Source organism: Euprymna scolopes, chromosome 2 (genome assembly GCF_053919585.1).
Source record: "Euprymna scolopes isolate OS-2025 chromosome 2, ASM5391958v1, whole genome shotgun sequence".
Classification (NCBI taxonomy): Eukaryota; Metazoa; Mollusca; class Cephalopoda; order Sepiida; family Sepiolidae; genus Euprymna; species Euprymna scolopes.
In genome coordinates, this window is record NC_136483.1 from 104,121,787 (window position 1) to 104,141,648 (window position 19,862).

The 19,862-nt window shown below is 31.4% G+C and overlaps 1 protein-coding gene across 1 annotated transcript in view; it reads right to left on the reverse strand.

Moving 5' to 3' along the window:
- The window catches only part of LOC145293737 (spliceosome associated factor 3, U4/U6 recycling protein-like), an 87,766-nt gene that overhangs the window by 30,331 nt on the left and 37,573 nt on the right, over window positions 1-19,862 (reverse strand). The window contains exons 6-13 of the mRNA XM_080140196.1: window positions 18,241-18,368; window positions 17,781-17,942; window positions 16,470-16,608; window positions 10,122-10,229; window positions 9,361-9,426; window positions 8,046-8,104; window positions 4,546-4,655; window positions 1,300-1,412 (exon numbers count right to left, since the gene is read on the reverse strand). Of these exons, the coding sequence (XP_079996322.1) occupies window positions 1,300-1,412; window positions 4,546-4,655; window positions 8,046-8,104; window positions 9,361-9,426; window positions 10,122-10,229; window positions 16,470-16,608; window positions 17,781-17,942; window positions 18,241-18,368 (885 nt within the window). The remainder of the gene's footprint in view (window positions 1-1,299; window positions 1,413-4,545; window positions 4,656-8,045; window positions 8,105-9,360; window positions 9,427-10,121; window positions 10,230-16,469; window positions 16,609-17,780; window positions 17,943-18,240; window positions 18,369-19,862) is intronic.

Below are 19,862 nucleotides of genomic sequence, written 5' to 3' on the forward strand. Positions count from 1 at the left end.
TAGGGCTATGACAACAGCATATTCTTTTCCTTTCTTTGATTGTCAGGTATATATCCATTGATATATGTTTTTATGTAGAATGATGTGGTTCTCGGTTGATTGTGTCGGATATATACTCGAGAGTCAAACCAATGAAAAGAATATGCTGTTGCCCTAGTGCTAGTCATAATTAGGATTAAATTTGACCAAAAATAACATAACCTAAGAATCAAAGGAAGACTACCAGCAGCAGGTGTAATATAAACAATCAAATTGATGGCGTACTACAGTCATCTGCTGCCCTGTACACTAGTTTATGCAGCAACAGGATTAACAAATTTGTCCCTTGTGACTTTTTTATGGATGAAGATAACTGCACGACTATCAGTTTTTGCAATGGAAATCACTCCAGACAAAACATCAAGCCACTTTATGTAAGGAGCTAACAAGAACGGAAAGATGATTATCGAAAAGATAAGAGATGTCTATTGGTTTTAGTCTTGAAAAAGACCAAGGTACGAGGAAAACGGTCAACAGGAAGAGTTCCACAAGCCTATGGTTCTTAACAAAAAAAAAAAAAAAAAAAAAAAAAAAAAAAAAAAAAACAACACTACTGGAATAGGAAGGCATATTACGATCAAGTATCCAAACAAAAATTGCTGAAGACTACTAGATCAACTAGTCAAATGAGCTGAAACAGAAGCAGGGAATAGATCAGACAATTTTGAAGAACATGTGTCAATATTATTTAAAGAAAAAACTGTCCGCAAAGATGGTGCTGCACCTGTATTTGAATAAGATAAAAATCAAATCCTACTTAGTTTTGTGCATGCCGCATTTACCTACTACTAACATGAAAATCTGTTTATAACATAAGTTAGTTATGAGACGACATACCTCTTCCCGACAACATAATTGTGGGACAAAATCTTATCTGGGCTTTACGTCTTCATATTATATGAAGTATTAAGTTATGCTATAGAAACATTGATAATTCAAAAACTATTTAGCTGATTAGACTGAAATTTTTCATGACAGGGTTTCATTGGCTACAAATATGAACCAATTAGTTAGTCTCTGTGATGACCAGACTTGAAGATATTGTCAACAGTGTGACTCAGCTATTTTGTGACCATGAACATAGATATAAGCAAAATTAAATCGGTCAAAATATCTGTTATGATCTTAGAACTAAGTATGGGTGGCGATTATTCAAACAATATAGATGGTAGGCCATACACACACACACAAAAAAAAAACTTAATCAAAAAGATAACCCATTGTCTTTCAGAAATAAAACTAGACAAATGGTTCACTCACCTTCTTCACGTTCAAATCTAAGATATGCATCAACAATCATTTGCGGCCAATCTGTGACAGAATTAAGGGACCGTTGTAAAACTTTTCGACAATTCTTAGTATTGCCATAAGCCCTGAAATAAAAAATAAAATAAATAAAAAATAGAAAACAAATTTCTTAATCATCATCTAATATATAAAATAAAGTCAGTCAGCTTTTCAAAAAGACAAGGCATTTTTCGTGATTCTAACTAGCAAGCGTTTTATTTTTGTTCCCGCGGTTTTTTTGAAGATTAAGACATTCAAAGAGTTTCAGAACTATAAAACTGAAGGTAGATTAAAAAAAAAAAAAATTTTCTAAAATGTTATTTTTTGAACTTTTATTTCCCACCTTTTCATCCACTGTTACTACACCTTTACCATTATTTTTTTTTTCATGTTTCTTTAGAATTTAATTTCTAAATATATAACTATAATTGATCCAGAACAGAACATGCAGTTTGACTTAATGGAAAAAGTACAAATCAAAAAAGAAATTACTGCAGGAACACTTCCACAAAACCACCATTCATCTATGCATGAAGGATTGTTGTCACGTCTGGTCTGGTGCATCTACCACTAGTCTCTTTCTCAGAGTTCAAAAAAGAGTCTCCAACCACTATAAACCAAAATCTAACTTGTCCTATTGCCAAAATGCTGCATCCCTATGCCTGCTTTACAAGTATTTTAATGGAATGTGCTCCAACAAACTCGCTAAACATGCACCTGCTTGACATAAATAACCCTGACTAACCCAACAAGCAGCAAAATCCCATCCCTTCACTGTAGAGATTCCTAGATGCTGGAAAGCCTTCTACTTAAATAGTTTCTTCCCTTGAACTGCTAGACTTTGGAATTCTCTACCAGTTCCCTGCTTCCGACTGATATGCATAAATTAAATGTAATGTGAACCAACATCTCTCTGCGGAACTCTCCACAAAGTGTCCCTGTAGATATGGTCCCAAATAGTAGCCTCTTACATCCAAGTGGTGCTGTGCCTTGTTTGAGTTAGAAAAAAAAAAAATGAACAAAAACAAATAATTTAAGGCATTATTTTGGTTACAAATCTTCAAAATTATTTTTCAAAACATCTTTCACATATCAAATCGGTAAATATGGGATTTACTGTTAAATCTAGAAATAAAACAGTAGATGCATGCATTGGTGTCTGTATGTAAACATTTAACTGATAAACTCTTCAACTACTGATCACATAACACTGTAATTAACAAGAAATTGTAATCACAGACCAAAGATGTTTTATGAGTAAAATCTTTGTTTGGATGGATGAATGAATAATATGTAGACATATCAGCAAGTTGAAATGCAAAATGTTCATTTACAAATTGTTCACATATTTTGTACTTTTTTCTGCACATGCTCAAATTCAATTCATTTCTTCAAGTCTTCTTTTTTTTTTTTTTTTCTTTTAAAGGAGTCACCACTTATCAAGGCCTGGAGGCAACTTGAGGATAAGGGTTAATGAGTGAACAGTAGTCAATGAGAAAATGTTGTAATCGTTAGTAGTAGAAATTTGGTAAATTGGATGACTCAAGGGAATGGCTCATCAAGAACTTGTTTATGTTGGACTTGAAAATGACCATACTGTAGTCAGTTGGAAAACAGGAAAATAGAAGAGTTCAGACGGCATGCAGTTCTAAGAAATATAATATTTAATATTAAATCTTTCTTACGCGTCTCCCAGTAGCTACATCGGTAGGAGACGTGGCTAGAGCGCTAAATGTTTTGGTTTTGATTCTAGCTGATGCCCCCCTCCAGTCATGTTTTTTTTTAGCAACTTTTGAAATCGTTATATATTAGGTACAATATAATATATAATAGAGAATTAGCTCTGTCATAATAAGTATGAAATCTGCATGAACAAAAATATATTTACAACTGCTTTGTTCAAAGTTTACTGGCCATTACTTCAAGGTTCCAGCCATAATGTTACATAAGCAGAGAGGTAGAAGGGTGTCAACATTACAAACAATTTATTAATTTTAAATCAATATCTTGTTCCTTGTAAGCATAGTCATGTGTATGTGTGTATTGTCTTCCTATAAAGACAGACTAATTGCATTAACTGCAATTACAGTTTGGCTAAATAAATAATGTAATTAATTTTTTTAAAAATGTTCTTATTACAATAGAGTATTTATTCTCGGATATTTGTCTCATCGCTGAAAGTCCAAAACAGAGAGGGAGATAGAGAGATACTTATGTTTTAAAAAACATAAGTGTAAATGTTAATGTTTTGTTAAATGTTTCTTTTAATTGATATTTGTATCTGGTGAATGTTGTGTCCGCTGTTCTATTAGTCATATCTGACACTATTTCTGGTTTCTTCTGGTTCTCATAATTCTACCGGAACAATCTCTTTGTAACTGCAAGCTGATGATGTCACAAATTGCCAATCTAAAAAATGGACTACTTCTCTACAAACCTTTTAAAAAAAAGACATCAAACCTTTGAACATGATAAAATTAAAACATAACAAGTGAAGCATGCATGGTCCCCCACGAGTGCACAGTGAACGAAGCATAAAAAAATTGCCCCCCCCCCTCATTTAGCCCCAAAAGTCCCCAGATGACGTCAAATCCTGGTGAAAATGAACAAACGATAGTTTTAAACCATAACATATATAAATTTTAGTTCTGTACCATGCAAAAAAAAAAAAAGAAATGACTAAGTCCATTATTTGCCCCCCCCCTTCCATTTAGTCCCAAAAGTCCCCAAGACCTTAACATATTTAAGTTCAACACCATACAAAACTGCTAAATAGACATATACAGAAAATTTTGGACAAATATGGGAAAATAATCCCAAAAACGGAGTGTTTTTAATTAGCTCTAAAAGAGTCCCTGGGGCACACCCAAGAGTTATCACAAAGTATAGACAAACAAAATTATATAGAAATCAGTTATAACTTTTCAGAAAGTTTTATAAAAATCCATGGATCAATCTTTTCTTAATAAGCACAAAAGTGTCAATTTTAGCCATATTAACCCGAAAGGCACCCGAGTGGGCAACCGGAGTTTTCCCGGAAAATCTCATATCAGGTTTAATGTTTGTGCAAAATGTAAAAAAATTCCAAGGTGTAGTTACTGAAAAAAGTGCGGACAGACAAACGTACAAGGGTGAATTTACAGGTTTACCCTCCTTTTGTTGGGGGGGGGGGGGGGTTCATTTCTTGAAAAAGAAACTGAAAAAAAGATGGAATCTTACTTTTCCATTTGGAAATACTCCATCCACATATGTCCCTCTGCACCGTGTCCCTGCGTCATAACACTGTTCCATAATTCCCGAGCTTTTTCAATATTTTTGCAATGTTTTACCTGCGGGGGGGAAAAAAAGACCAGAATTAAGAAAGCTTTATATCAAGAACAAAAAAAAAAGTCAACCTAAGTGGAGGTAAAAAAATGTTTGCTTCAGCAACGTTTTTTTTTTTTTTTTTACTTTCTTTTAAAAAACTTTAAACTTGTTGGTACTTGTACAGTTTAATCAAGACATTAAAAAATGAAAATATCGAAAAAAAGTTTCAATTGTATGTATCTGTTATGAAACAAAGTTCTCCGGAAAAAAAATTCACTTAATTTCATCAAGTAGTTTTTGTTTTACAGCGAAAAAACAATTTGTTATGATACCAAGCAAGAGGTTTGATTTTTAGGTAGAAAAGCTAGAATTAAAGACGGGGAGGGAGTATCAGCGCTTTACATGGAGTTATCTCCCTGTGGCATGTTTAGCAAATTTCATAATGGCTGACTTCAACGCGCTCTCATAAAAATGTGTTTTTCCGCTGTAAAATAAAAAAACTACTCGATCAAATTAAATGAAATTTTTTTTTGAGATCTTCAGTTCAAAATGGATACGTACAATATAACCTTTTTTGATATTTTCATTTTTTAATGTCTTGACTAAACTGTTCAAGAACCAACTTGTTTTACCCATTGTTAAAGGACAAAATTCGTACAATATATCTAATATCACAATTTATATTGTCAAATCGAACCCAAATAGTATTTTAGCTAACAAATCAAATAGTTTTTGACTAGTCAATTTTAATTTGTTATTGCTGTACCATATTATTGGCAATATAATAGTGTACTCCTCTACAGTTTATTTTAAAAACTATTTATTCCAGCCCAGATGATTGCGAATAGAAACATTTTTTAATAATTATACAGTTTGTGGTAGAGGTGAGAAATTGCAGTTCGAAATAAAGAGGAAAACTTGATGGTAAACTTGTGTATCAGGTAAAAATAGGTACTTACAGAAAAAAATTAGAAAAGTAGAATTTTAATTAAAAGTAAAAATCAGTTTTATCATATTTTGCTGATCTGCCATTAATGAGAGCAGAAATCATGTAAAGCAGGCGGAGATAAGTCAGTCTGTCAATTAACCAAGTAATAATGAATGGCAGATTGACAAAATACAATAAAACTGATTTTTATTTATAACTAGCATGGACACCCAGCATTGCCGGGAGTGGGGTCGACATGAAGTTCAGTTTAGACACATGTACTATACTATGGATATTGAGCATTTACACTGTGGGCAACATCTATACCCCTACAACCATTTCAAAAAGAAAAGAAAGTACGTGACAATCAACTTTTTGTTGCCTGTGCGCTGAAAAAAAAAAAAAAAAAAAAAAAATTCTATAGATTCTATTTAATAGAGAGATGGGACTGACAGAAAAAAAAAAACATTCTGAGTCAGAGTATAGAGAGGAGAAATTGAAGCTGAAAGGTGACCCCATGGTTGGAAATTGGGGCCATACAGTGCAGTTTAATGTCATATCCAAGATATAAATAGATATTACATATGCACAAGTATTGTGCTCTTTGTTATATTTGATTTTCATCTCTATGTTAGTTTTTATTAATTTTTCTTATACATACGCATGCTAACAGCTTACATATACAAACACAGACGTTTGATTTAAACATACATACCGTTTGTTAGAAATACCTAGGTTTCATCAATCTGGTCATCTTGGATTTAAGAAAATAATTTATTTTTCTTGCTAGAAAAATTTGGCCTCGTTGGGCATTAAAACCGCTGCATAATCCAAAAGCAATTAATGTCCAAAGACAAATCTTTTTGAAGAAAAAAAAAAGTTAGGAATGACTAAAAATATGAAACCCAAGCATTTCCAATATATAGTATTTACATAAAATATTAACTTGTGTGTTTGTTTAACGGCTTAACTTATGTAGAACTTACAATCAAGCACTGATGTGACATATACATATATATATTTGAGCGTTTGGATATAAATCTAAATAAAACAGCCATTTTGCAATTTACATCCTAGAGAGAGAGGATTCATTTCTCCAGACAATGGATTATTACTCAAAAGGACCTTTGGAATTAAATACCACCCACAGTTAAAATTCAGGTAGATAAATGAATAAATATATATGAAAAAAATATATATATAATAAATAAAAAATTAATAAATAAATATTGAATTTATTATTCATACATTTATCTTCACAACTGTACATTCCTGCATTGTTCTAGCCTTCTTAAAATACTATATATATATATATATATATATATATATATACATATATATATATATATATATAAGCTCAACAAATTTACTTGATTCCTCCGGCCTTGGCAGACGTGTTTTAAATATTCTCTCCAGTGCTTTTTCTGTGCACATTTGAACTTTTCTTTTAATGATTTGGAACTCATTCCATTTGTGGTTTTTTTTCCAAGGAATTCTGCCTTTTGGACCATTTGGAACTTACCTGTTGGATTGGAAATTTTTAATTCGACCGTGTTTGGATTTTACCATTCTTGGATTTTTTACCCTTCACCGGACTATCCATTCATGTGAAATCTTTTTATCATTTTTCTTTTACCTCCTATTCCCCTTACCTTACCCTTTTTTTAACCAAGTAAGATCTGTGACTTACTTGTAGTTTCATTAAATACTTTTACATGCAAAATCCGATCCCGCATTTTGCTAATTCCTGCCCTCTGATGAGAAGGAGAGTATTTCTTCGAAACTCTGCGGATTAAGGACTATCCACTTATCTTGTGCTTCCTTTTTAAAATTAAATATGTTTTTAACTCTCTTTCAAGATGTCTTTTAACATGTTTTATTAATCATTTGTTCAGTATATATATATATATATACTAGCAGGGGTGCCCGGCATTGCTCGGGTGTTTGGAGGTGTATGCTGTGCAAAAAAAAGCAAAAAAAAAAAAAAAAAAAAAAGGTTAATTTTTTAAAACTTTGACCCCTATTATGACCCCTTAAAATTTATAGTTTCGGGCTCAAATCACTTTATTAAGTTAGATCCAGGTTCAAGGAACCTATATCTAAAATTTCAAGTGTCTAGACCCAAAATTGTCGGAGGAGTTTGGTAGAGTTCTTAAAAGTCAAATCGTTGAAATTTGACCCCTTAATAGCCAAATTTCTGGCTGACACCCGTCACATCGATTTTCCCAAATCTCAGTACCCGGTATTTCAAATTTCGAGTCTATAGACTAAAAATTGACAGAGTTATTGCGTAGGGAAATGTACACAGACAGACAGACACAGACAGACAGACACGTTCACTTTTATAGATATATAGATAGATATATATACACACACACACACAAATTAGTCTCGCTGAAAGGAGATATTCTTCACAAATTCAGCCATTGCTCTATTGACTTAATGACACGAGGTTACTGAACAATTATAAAATAACAAGTCTTACTTCAATTGAAGCCCAATATTGCTGAAGAGTTGATGGATCTCCTCGATAATCTCCAAAGACTGGAAAAAAAAATAAAATTGTAAAAAAGCTGAAAGACACCATTTAAAAAGGGGTAATAAAATTTAATCGTTTATAAAATGATTTATAAAATACTAGGACGTGATAATATTATCAGAGTGAAAAGGGTTAATGCAAAGATTGAGGAAAAAAAAAAAAAAAAAATTAGAGAAAAAGGTAAAATTTGTTGAGAGCAAAAAGAATTGTTTTTCTCATCGTGTGAATAGAAAATTCTGATCACAAATGATCCATCTGGCCCTTGTAATTAGCGCAGGTCGTCTAAGCTTATTGGACAGTGATAATTAACTGTTGAGAAACGTATCCCAGAGTTTGGGAACGTTCAAATAAATTCCGTTTTGGAAAAGTACATGGTCATGCGATGGTTGGGGGGGATGGGGGGGGGGGAGAAAAAGAAAAGATTGTTTTGCTTTAAGAAAATTATTAGAACAATAGAATAAAGGGATTCATACCTTCCGAATATTAATGCTTATTGATTTTATTTATTGCAGACTATTATCCTCATCTTTTTAATTGTTGTTTCATGACGTTTCAGCCAACTATTCCTTCAGCCTTTGTCAAGTAGTTACGGTTCCAGGTAAACATTGTCTGAAGATAGTGGTTTTAATCCTACCCAAAGCCAGCCAGAGGATTAGTTGGCCAAAATATGACGAGATGACAGCAGCTATGGAAGGCAGTAACTGCTGAGGATGCAGTTAGGAGATTCGGAGTTCATATCCCGTCGCAGTAACCACCTGACGAAGGCCAGAGGAATAGTTGGCTGAAACGTCGTGAAACAACAACTAATAAAGATGAGGATAATAGTTCGCAATAAATAAATGAATAAATCATACTAAATGATGAATAATGAATTCTAATTAATTAAATAATATTAATGCTTATGTTGAAAATATTGCATGCCAAGCATTAATGCTTATGTTGATAATATTGCATGTCAAGCAATGCTTGGTAAATCTAATAGGAAAAGTCGATAATATAATAAAAAACAAGTTAATTTAATTAGCTGTGAAATTTTTATAGCCCCTCTCCCAACCTCTGCTAGTCTTTACAATGATTAATAAACAATTAAAATGGTTTGTCATGTGACATAAAATGGTTTGTCATGTGACATAAAAGAGATACACAAAATTATTCATTTCTCAAATCATAAATATATTATTGAGCTTCATGTTAAATTCCAGTCTCAAGAATATGTTTACATGCCAGTCTTCTTCGAACGTTGTATTTATTGTCTACTTACAAGTCTTTAGGCTGTGAATAGCTCTTTGAATGGTGGCCCTGAAACTGGCAAGCTCTTCTGTATGCTCTGAAGATAGAAAAAAATATATCCATTAACTGGAGAATTGATTTAAAAATCAATATTGGAAATATCTGTGGTTGTAAAATACTGATTGGAAATATATTCGAATTAATAGTTAATTATTTCTCAAGTTTTCTGGCAAAGTCATAATCAGGGTATCAAAGGTTTTGGAAGAAGTAGGAGAATGCTACTAGTCAAAATCAGATTTCTTTTTTATCTCCGAAATATCAAAAGTCTGAACATTGTAAGACTTTAAAAATGAGGCGTCTGATATTATGTTTCTAAATTTCTAAAAGGAGTGCGGATTATCTAGATTATCCAGGACCTATTAGATTGGAGACTTTTATGGACTCGTTAAGATTATAAGTGCAATACTAAATAAATTTTAACTCAAAAGGATTTCTCATTTAATAACATAAAATGTAGGTCAGATCATATATACAGGATGGTCACTAGAAAAGTGGGTAATTGTTCATTTATTTTTAAAAATAACTTTTATAAAGCTCTTCAAAGACTAATATTAGAAAACATTTACAAATACTCAAAATGTCACCTGTGCAAATCGAAAAGGCAAACAAACCAAATGCAAAAATAAAAAAAACTTAAATTTACAACCTCAAATTCCTTGCCTTGTAGTTTTATTTTTTAATTATGGAAATAAAACCATTAAATGAGATGGTTTATGCAATGTACACACTTACCCTCATCCCAATTGATTCTTCGACGTTTGTAATCACAAAATACTGTGTAGACGTGTAGAAAATCTGTAGGTTCTGTGAAACCGGAATTTATTGCTCTGTCATAAATCTCTGAAAAAAAATAGACATTTTAAATGGATGAAAAAAAAAAAAAATGATCAAAATCATCTAAAGAATAACTGACAAAATAGAATCACACTAAACAATCATGATGAACTAAAACAGGACTTTTAATGAATACTGATCATTTTTTTTTTAGATATAATTCTAATTTTTTTTTGTTTAATGTAAATAAAAAAAAATCACCCAGGATGATCGGAGAAGCAGGATAGTTAAGAATTATAATCTAGATGTAATATAGAATAATACAAAATGGGTTAACGAGATGTAGTCCAAAGATGATATTTGTAATGTGATTGCAGTTGTTTTGATAATTTCAAGGTTGGGATTTCGTTTGGTTATTTTATGGCATATCAACCCTTTTTCAGATTTAATACAGAAGCCGGTGATTTTGGTAATAGCTTTTATGTTTCAAGTTCTTTATATGTTCAAATATTTATTCGTAGCAGTTGGTTGGTTGTTTTACAGCATATCAACCATTTTCAGGTTATTTAATGCAGAATCCAAAGATTCGGAATAAAAGTTTTTTAATAAAATATATTTGTTGTTTTCAAGTCGGTTTCTATTTAACCCATAATTGGGACCCTAACAGGTACTACCACTCCGAGTCAGAGTGGACCTAGGAGCAATGGCAATTAAAGGGTGGTTCCACACTCCCCAAAGCCCGCAAGCTGGGGCCTCACCACTGGATATAGTTTAAGGTCATATCCAGGACTTTTGTAGATGAAAATCGTTTTTGCTTTTTAGCTTTCTAGAACATGATTGAGTTTAAGGTTGGGAAGAAAATGGAAATAAAGATTTACTATTTGTTATTTAAATTACATTGAGTTGAGGAATGCGTCAAGAAAAAAGCAATTTTCAGAATGAATCACAAGAGAATCAAGGAGGGGGGGGGCAATAGCCGATGATCGAGGCAAGAAGATATTCTGCATGTTGCTAACTCTAGAAGGTAACTGGAGAGCCGACTGCACTAAGAGAAAAAAAAAAATGTAAGCCAAGGGTGGACAAACTTTTCAGTGCAAGGGCCGCATTAAAAAATTCTAAATTTTACTGGGCCGCATAGTATATTTTCCAATATAATTGATATTTAAAAAAGACAAAATAAAAGGATTTCAGAGAAAAAATATAATTTTCATTTATTAGTATTTTAAAGTACTATAGAAGATTCCCAGAAAACACATTTATTTGAAAGATACAGTAACTTTAAACTTTAAAAGAAAACAATTTTATTAATATGTATTTTTAAGTATGAGCTTCACATGAAACACATTTGAAAAACAAATAACCTTGTTTGAAGAATTAAAGCAATTCTTAAGTAACTCTGTTTAAAGAGATTAAAAAATGTCTTAATATTTTAGAATAAAATCTTTAAAAGATACACATATAAAGTAACTCAATGAACAAAAATGAATTAATATATTAAAAAAGAACCGTCACATGAAGCACATTTATTTAAAAATAAAGTAACTCAATTTTAAGAGGAAAACATATTTCTATTGATATTTTAAAACAGTGACTTCATATGAAATATATTTATTTGAAAAACATAATAGCTCAGCAACTGAGCAACAGAAGGATCAACATAACTCAGTGAGAATGATGCAACTGACTGCAATCATTTGCCAGTTTGTTGAAATTAGGTGTCAAGTTGCTTGTACTGATTCTTAACACTAACTGAAGATTTATGTCTGTGAGAAGTGATCTGTTCTTTGACTTGTTAATTTTCAATATGGAAAAGTCTGCTCACATATGTAAGTTGAAGCAAATAACACAAACATCTTCCTTGTAAGATTTTTCAGATTTTTAAACTTTTTTGGGTGCAGAGATGCATAAAATTCGACTAGTGGTTTATTTTCAAAGAGCCTTTTTAAAGAGTTGTCGGCTTGCAAATCAATAAGATCTACCTGTAGTTCTTCAGCAGCTGTTTCAACGTCACATGCAAAAGGTGAGCTGAGCAAATCAAATTGTCCTTCAATTGCCTTGAAATCAGCAAATCTTCTGATAAATTCCTCTTTTAGAGCCATCAACTGGGAACTGTATTTGTCTGATAATGCTTGTGTAACAGCTCGTGTTTTCAACAGAGGAAAATGAACAGTTTTGCTCTTTAAGCTGCTTGGCAAAAAGTTTAAGTTTCAATTGAAACGCTTTCACTTCAACATACAATTCATGAGCAAATACACTTTTGCATTATAGTTTTGTATTTAACTCACTCAGCTTTTGCAATATGTCTACAGCAAATGCAAAATCACAAACCCATTTGTCACACTTCATTTCTTTTAAAAAGTCACAAGGAATTTCTTTCATATTAAAAAACATGACAACCTCTGCTTTAACATCCCATATTCTCTTCAGTACTTCCCCCATACTTAACCATCGGATATTTGTGGGATACAGCACATCAGTAAAATCTGCCTTGATATCTTACAAGAAACATTGGAACTGCCTGTGTTTCAGTCCCCGTGCTCATAAGTTCCATGCACGCACTACTGGATCCGTAACATGTTTGAGTTTCTAAGATGATTTACACAGGCTTTCTTGATGTATGATGCAGTAAAAAGACAACACACTGTGCGATGGAAAATCTTCTTTGATTTTTTTTATTCATCAAGGTCACAAAGGCCACAGTGTTTGCCTCTGAATGAAGGAGCGCCATCAGTTGTAATCCTTGCCAGTTTATCCAGGCTTAACCTCAACCTGATTAGACTGCTAATGATACTGTTGTATAAATCGTTTCCAGTGGCTGTGTCTTTGAGAGACTCCATGGATAGCAATTCTTCTGTAATTTCAAAGCTTTTGTCAATTCAAAAATGGATAAGAATCGAAAATTTCACGACAATCTGACCATTAGTTGATTTTTGTTAGATTTGTTAAACGGATATGTTTTCAATGCTTACTATGGGGAACCATTATTTTAAGCGCCAATTATGTAAACACGATTTTCGTCTCGCAATTTCATTATTTTCGTACAATGAAAATTTTTTTTTTAATTATTACTAGTTTATTCTGCCCTTCTTTTAAATGATACAGAAGTTATATTGATAATATTAATTTATAATAAAGTTACATCGTGTTACATATAGGGGGGTAATTCTGTGGTGAATTTTGGAGGGGCCTACGGAACTTCTAATTTCGTTCCAGTGCTAAAAATAATTTTCTAATTGAACACGCGACCAAGGAATCGTACGAAAATAAGAAAATGAATATCAATCAATGTTTGAATTTATTCACAGATAACTAAAAGACAATGTTTTTACTTGGCCTTCGGGACAAGATCAAAGTGTATCTGTTCTTCAGATGCTGCACTTCAATTTCTTGTTCTCTGTCAGTGAAGGAAAAATCCTTCACAACTGAGACAATTTTTATTTTTGTTCCTTTTCTCCACGTTAAAAAACGACCCTGCTGTCTAACTGTCCCGGGGGGGGGGGCATTGTAAATAGGAACAACTATTGTGATTTTATTTTCAGAAACAAGAATTATAAACAAAAAATTATAGGAAACAAACATTTTTGGGGTTTGTATTACTGTACACAGATTCGAAAAAGTTGTCAAAAAAAAAACAAAAAAAAAACAAACAAAAAAAACAAATATATAACAAATAAATGTTATCAAAGGCAAGGTAAGTTACTTGTCTACCGAACTGGATATGTTTTTAGTGTTTGTATTTAATGTAACACGTTTATTCAGCTCGAAAAACAGTGTTTACCGATGTATTGGAAAATTAAAAATGGCGCCCGACTGACACGGTAAGTTTGGGAAAAGGAGTTAAAAATAAAAAATTAAACAAAATACTGTTAAAAACCCACGGTGTCAAAGAGAAAATCGGGCGTCATTTTTAATTTTCCAATACATCGGTAAACACTGTGTTTTTCGAGATGAATAAACATGTTACATTAAATAAAAACACTGAAAACATATCCAGTTAGGTAGAAAAGTAACTTATCTTGCCTTTGATAACATTTATTTGTTATATATTTGTTTTTTGACAACTTTTTCGAATCTATGTGGTACAGTAATACAACCCCCAATTTTTAAACAAAAAAATAAAATTTGTTTTTAATTTTAACAGGAATAATATTTTTTTTTTATTATTAACATGAAAATGGAATTTATAAATTTATTTTAAATCATTGATATTTGTTAAATTAACAAGAAATGAAGCCATTTTTGATTGGTATTAACATGAAACGATAGAATTTATAAATTTATTTTAAATTATTTGTTTTTTTTTATATATTTTTTCGATGAATTTGTTTTTTCTATTAAAATTGACTTATTTCACGCATTCGTAGTTTTTAACAAAAAATCAGTAAACCAGAACAAAATTAGAAGTTCTGTTCCATTTTTGTGACAACCGAAAAACATAGCGTGCTTATCCATATTTACCATAATGTTGATACAATTTACGAAAATATTAAAAAAGTAAAATGAGTACTTTAAAATATAGTTATCGCAAACATAACAAAAAAATTAGAAACCGCATGAAACAAATCGAAGATTCAATTGGTATTCATACACGTTTGCAATTTTTTTTAAACACCCACAAAATTTTACCATTTATAAACTTTTTGCATATATTGAATTAATTTTTAGTCATTTATAGAAAAATGGAAAACAAGATTAAAAGTGTGTTTTAATAAATATTTTATAAATCAGTTAATTTATTTTAATCAGTAATAAATGTACAAAATTGACTAATATATATATATATATATATATATATATATATATATGCAGGCGTCCTGTAAAATTTTAAATTTTAGATATTATTTGAATCAAGATATTTTGAACAAGTAAATATTTGACAAAAAGGGTCAATATTGATTACATTTTTTTAAATATTTTGCTTGAATTTGTATAAAACCCTCATTGATATTCTAAAAAGTTTGACTTACGAAATTACATAATGGGAATTTAAATTTACTAAAGTTTTGTAACAAATTAGCATAATTACAGATGTAAACAAAATAATTAGTCAATATTTTAACTTACTAAAATGCTTGGCAATGAATTTATAAGATGTCCTTTTTTTGGAAATTCTAAATATCATATGGAAATTTTAGTGTCTTTTAGGAGTAACGGAGATGGGAGAGAGAGTTCGCTAAGACTTGACCAGTCGGTCGGCTGTACCCCAGACTACAAGCGCCAGATTTTATGGTCCCCACAATATTTTTAGTATATCAAAATAATTTATTGCCTGTTTTCGGCCAGGCAAAAGTTTCGGGCACGGCAAATCAAAAAGGATCCGATAAAGCTATGCCTGGCAGTCTAGCTGGGAACCAAGTGTAAACTTACCCGTCCCCATAAAACAGTCATTTTTTTAATGTGTAATTCGTAAGGTTTCTCCGTTTTCTTTTACTTTATTTCTTTCTTCAGAAATTTAGTTAGATTGTTAACGAAGGTATTTTTTCATCTCCAAATTTTCATTTTTTGCAAGGATCTGCCTGTACTTGTATCCGGCAGTCCGCACAGCTATGAGAAAACCACAATTTAATATTCAGTACTTGGAGGGCCGCATGAATTCCTTTGGCGGGCTGCATGTGGCCCGCAGTTTGGCCACCCCTAATGTAAGCTACGAAAATCCACTTTTATTTGGATTATTTTTGTTAAATCAGCTTCCATATTTTGAGACCCGGCAAAAAAAAATGGGCCATAATACCACATAATACCACACAAAGAATCAATTAGAATTGGAGTTTAGAGATGTTATCTATAACCGTATACTTTACAACCACAGATATTTCAAACATCTTAGATTAATAAATTGAGGATTTTTCTTCGTTGAATGTGTCTCTTCCACAAAAGATGAGAATTGCACAGAAGGCATGGCAGCATGAAGAAATTTCCTCCATGAAACTCATTTACATTGATTTAAACGTACCAAGCCTTTCTCAGCCTGCTTTTTCCTCACTTACCCTCAGTTGAGATGTATGTACATCTGGTTATCCAACCACAGCTTTGTTCAACAACCCCATCTTTGGTAGTTGCAATGCAGAGCTGAATCCAATTTGAGCACCTTCAATAGCAAGGAATCAGAATTGTCATCAAATCACTACAAATCCACCACACTATTGCTATGTCCTCTGCATCCTCAAAAAGACGGAGGTAGTGGGTTAGGGTTTCAGTGAAATAAGTCACACATGTGTGTGTGTGTGTGTGTGCGAGACTTGTTTTTGTTTTTTTTATTTCTTTTAAAACCACAACACTAAAATAGATAATGCATAAATGATTTACCTGTAACTTTATCATCGGATTCTTTATGTCTTTCTAATGCCAGAATATAACGACCCCAAAGTTCCGCTTTCCAAGGACAATTTCTAACTGAGCGTTCATACGTGGACAATACTACTTTCTTTATTGGAAGTTTTGTGTCCTGCAAAAAAAAATTTCAGAAATAGATTTTTTTTTAAGTTACAGAATGTGGATTATTCAGACTACCGTTCAATCTTGAGAATTATTTCCTCAACATTTTGGTCAATGTAACTTCCGACCTTCTCCAGGTGGACTGGAGAACTTGAGAATATATACAGAATTTTAAACGGAAGGGTAGCTTGCTCTTTTTCCATCAGCCATGAACATGTAGAAGTTTTAAGTACTTCGTAATTGTATTTTTTGTATCGGCCGAACTGAGGATTGAACCTTAAACATCCCCCAAAAAATGCCACAATTGAATTTACCCTGTACTTTATCTGTTATGCCACAGGTCCTTGTGGATAATACAACAAATACAATTGCAAATTATTCACGATTTCTACCTGGTCATAGCTGATGGAATAAAAACATGCAACCCTTGTGGATTAAGTGTTCCGTTCAAAATTCTGTGCAGATTCCCAGTAAGATTCCAAAATTCGACAAAATACATCTGAAGGTCTAAAAAAAGAAAAAAAAAAAAAAAATTCAGAACGTAAATTAGAATAATCAAATCTTTACATTAATAAAATTATGTACTTCTCGTGTCAACATAACTTTAATTATTACATATTAAATTTTCTTATTTACTATTAATCAAATATTTATTGCAAAGATGCAATAGTTTAAAACACTAAAAACAACTTCATCTTAAATCTAGTTTAAAAAAAAAAAAAAAAAAAACAAAAGTACAAAATTAAATCCACCAAATCTACTTATTTATAAACCAGTTAGCCGTTTTCATTTTTTAATAGAAAAAGAAATTTTATTAACCTTCGAAACTTGAAAGGAATTTGGAAACATTCAAACTGACGACTATAAAAATCATTGAAGCAAACCTTTTAAATTCTTAGCAAATGTCACATTAAAAAGATGGAAAGTTTTGGAAGCTATTTACATTCAATAATTTTACAAATAGAGATTACAGCAAGATTATCTTAATAATGAGTTATCATTTTATAAAAAACCTTTGGTTCACTTCATAATTTAATCACCAAACAATGCTGTAATAATTACATTTTTAAAAATTATTAAAAGGATAGTCCGACCTAAAAAAAAAAAAAAATGTCTTTTTTTGTGGCTTAACTATCCATTTGAAAATTTAGTAGATTATAATAATTGTCTGCAGAGACTTACCAAGTAGCGAGTATATTGAAGCCAAAGCTCAGCATCTAAACAACCAAATGTGATCGCTCGTTCATACAAGCATCGGATACGAGCTGGGTCCCCTTGACTGAGTTCATACTCGATGTATTTATAGTACGCTTCCATCTTGGCCATGTATTCATCAGCAGAATCCTAAGATAAAAACAGAAAAATAAATTAATTTTTAAAAAGGTTCAAGTGACTCGTATGATTGGGTGTTCATGAGCAAAGGAGAGGATAACTGCATAGGATGTAAAACACAAGTGAAATGAGAGGAGGTGAATGGTAAGGAGAGGACTGGAGGGGGGACATAACTGCAAGCGAGAGGGAAAATGAATAAGAGAGAGTAAAACTATTAGCTTTAAAAAAATGTTCTAAGTGCATAAAAAGAACAAAAAACTAAAAAAAAAAAATTAAAAAAAAGAGGATAAAAAGAAAAAAGAAAAAGTACCAATTCTTTTTCAAACGGTCGAAGTTTTTCCAATTTATTTAAAGTTTGTTGATACAATTGCTGGACGGTCTTATCCAATCCTTCATCAGGGAACCAAACCTTAAATTCATTGTATGTTTCTTTCATGTCTACAAGGTAAAAAAAAAAAAAAAATTTTTCAAACAGAGGTACTACATTCTGGAAAATGGTAAAGTTTTACCCATTGAAAAATACTAAACGGAACAAAAAACGTGATTATGCAGAAGATTGAAGAAAACACAGACTTTAAATTTTATATAAATTGAGTTTAGTATAATGAGAAAGAAAAAAAAGAAAGAAAAAATAATTATCTCATATATATATATATATATATATATATAAAACTAGCAGGGCGCTCGGCATTGTCCAGTTGTAAAATACTCTTAAATATGATATTTTTATTAATGCAGATTTATTATACTGGACCCAATATATAGCAATGATTAAAAATAGTTTAAAAATTAAAGAAAATGACTCATGCCACCACTGAGAATCAAAACCGAAATGCTTAGCTTACAATTTATTTTGTCCTCTGTCATTAATGACTAAGCTATGAAGATATATTTGCTGCAAGGCTAAAAATTAAAACAGGAACCAATAGCTACCATGTTATGAATGTATATTTGTAATGCCACCGTTTGACCTTCACCTGGCAATTTTTTTTTTTTTTTTTTTTTTTTAAATTTTCACTTTTGTACCGATTTTCCTAGGCTAAAAACCTAAATATAAAGTTTTTCATATGTTCAAATACCTTATATATGAAGTTTCATGTGTGTAGACCAAAAATTGACAAAAGAGTTTGGCAGGCAAAATTTTTTAAACAAAAATAGATATGCATATATATATGTGGATAGAGTTTTGTGTTTACTATAAACTTTTACGCAAATATTACACAAGTATAAATCATAGAATATCTGCATGAATTACACGTCAGTTAGGATGATCATCCCATAAGAAAACTGAAAAAACTAATAGAGAATTAATTAAAATGAATATTTAAAATAATATGCAAACTAGATCTTTTGCTAGTGACTGCAATTCCACAACCCATATTATAAGACACTTGTATTTTCTTTTTAAATAAATAGAAAAAAATGGTTTTTAATATATCAATACACACCCGGCAGAAAAAAAAAATCTTATAGGGAGTATAGATATATATATATATATATATATATACAGAAACTAGCAGAGAGACCTGATGTTTTCTGAGATTGAATGAAGAGCAACAAATGTTCCAATCTCCTATACATTTATTGCTATCAAAATCTGTGAAATTGCCCATTTTTGTAATCAAATCGATTCATTGCCTGCTCTAATTAGGGACCCTCCCCTTACAGTGTACAGAGAGGAAGCTTCACATGCCTCCCCACAGTAACTTAGTCTACAATACATTATAGTCTACATTGCATCGTAGAGAATCAGTTGATTTTATAAAATTATCTGTAAATAATGGCTTCATTAAGTTTAAAATGCAAAAGTCAAATATCATGGTTCAAGTGTGCTCTAAACAGAAACATTCATTTTGAATGCACCCATCTTTCAAAGAACTGTTGATTTTATGAAATTATTTTAGCATAATTATTTGAGATTAGAGTTAAATG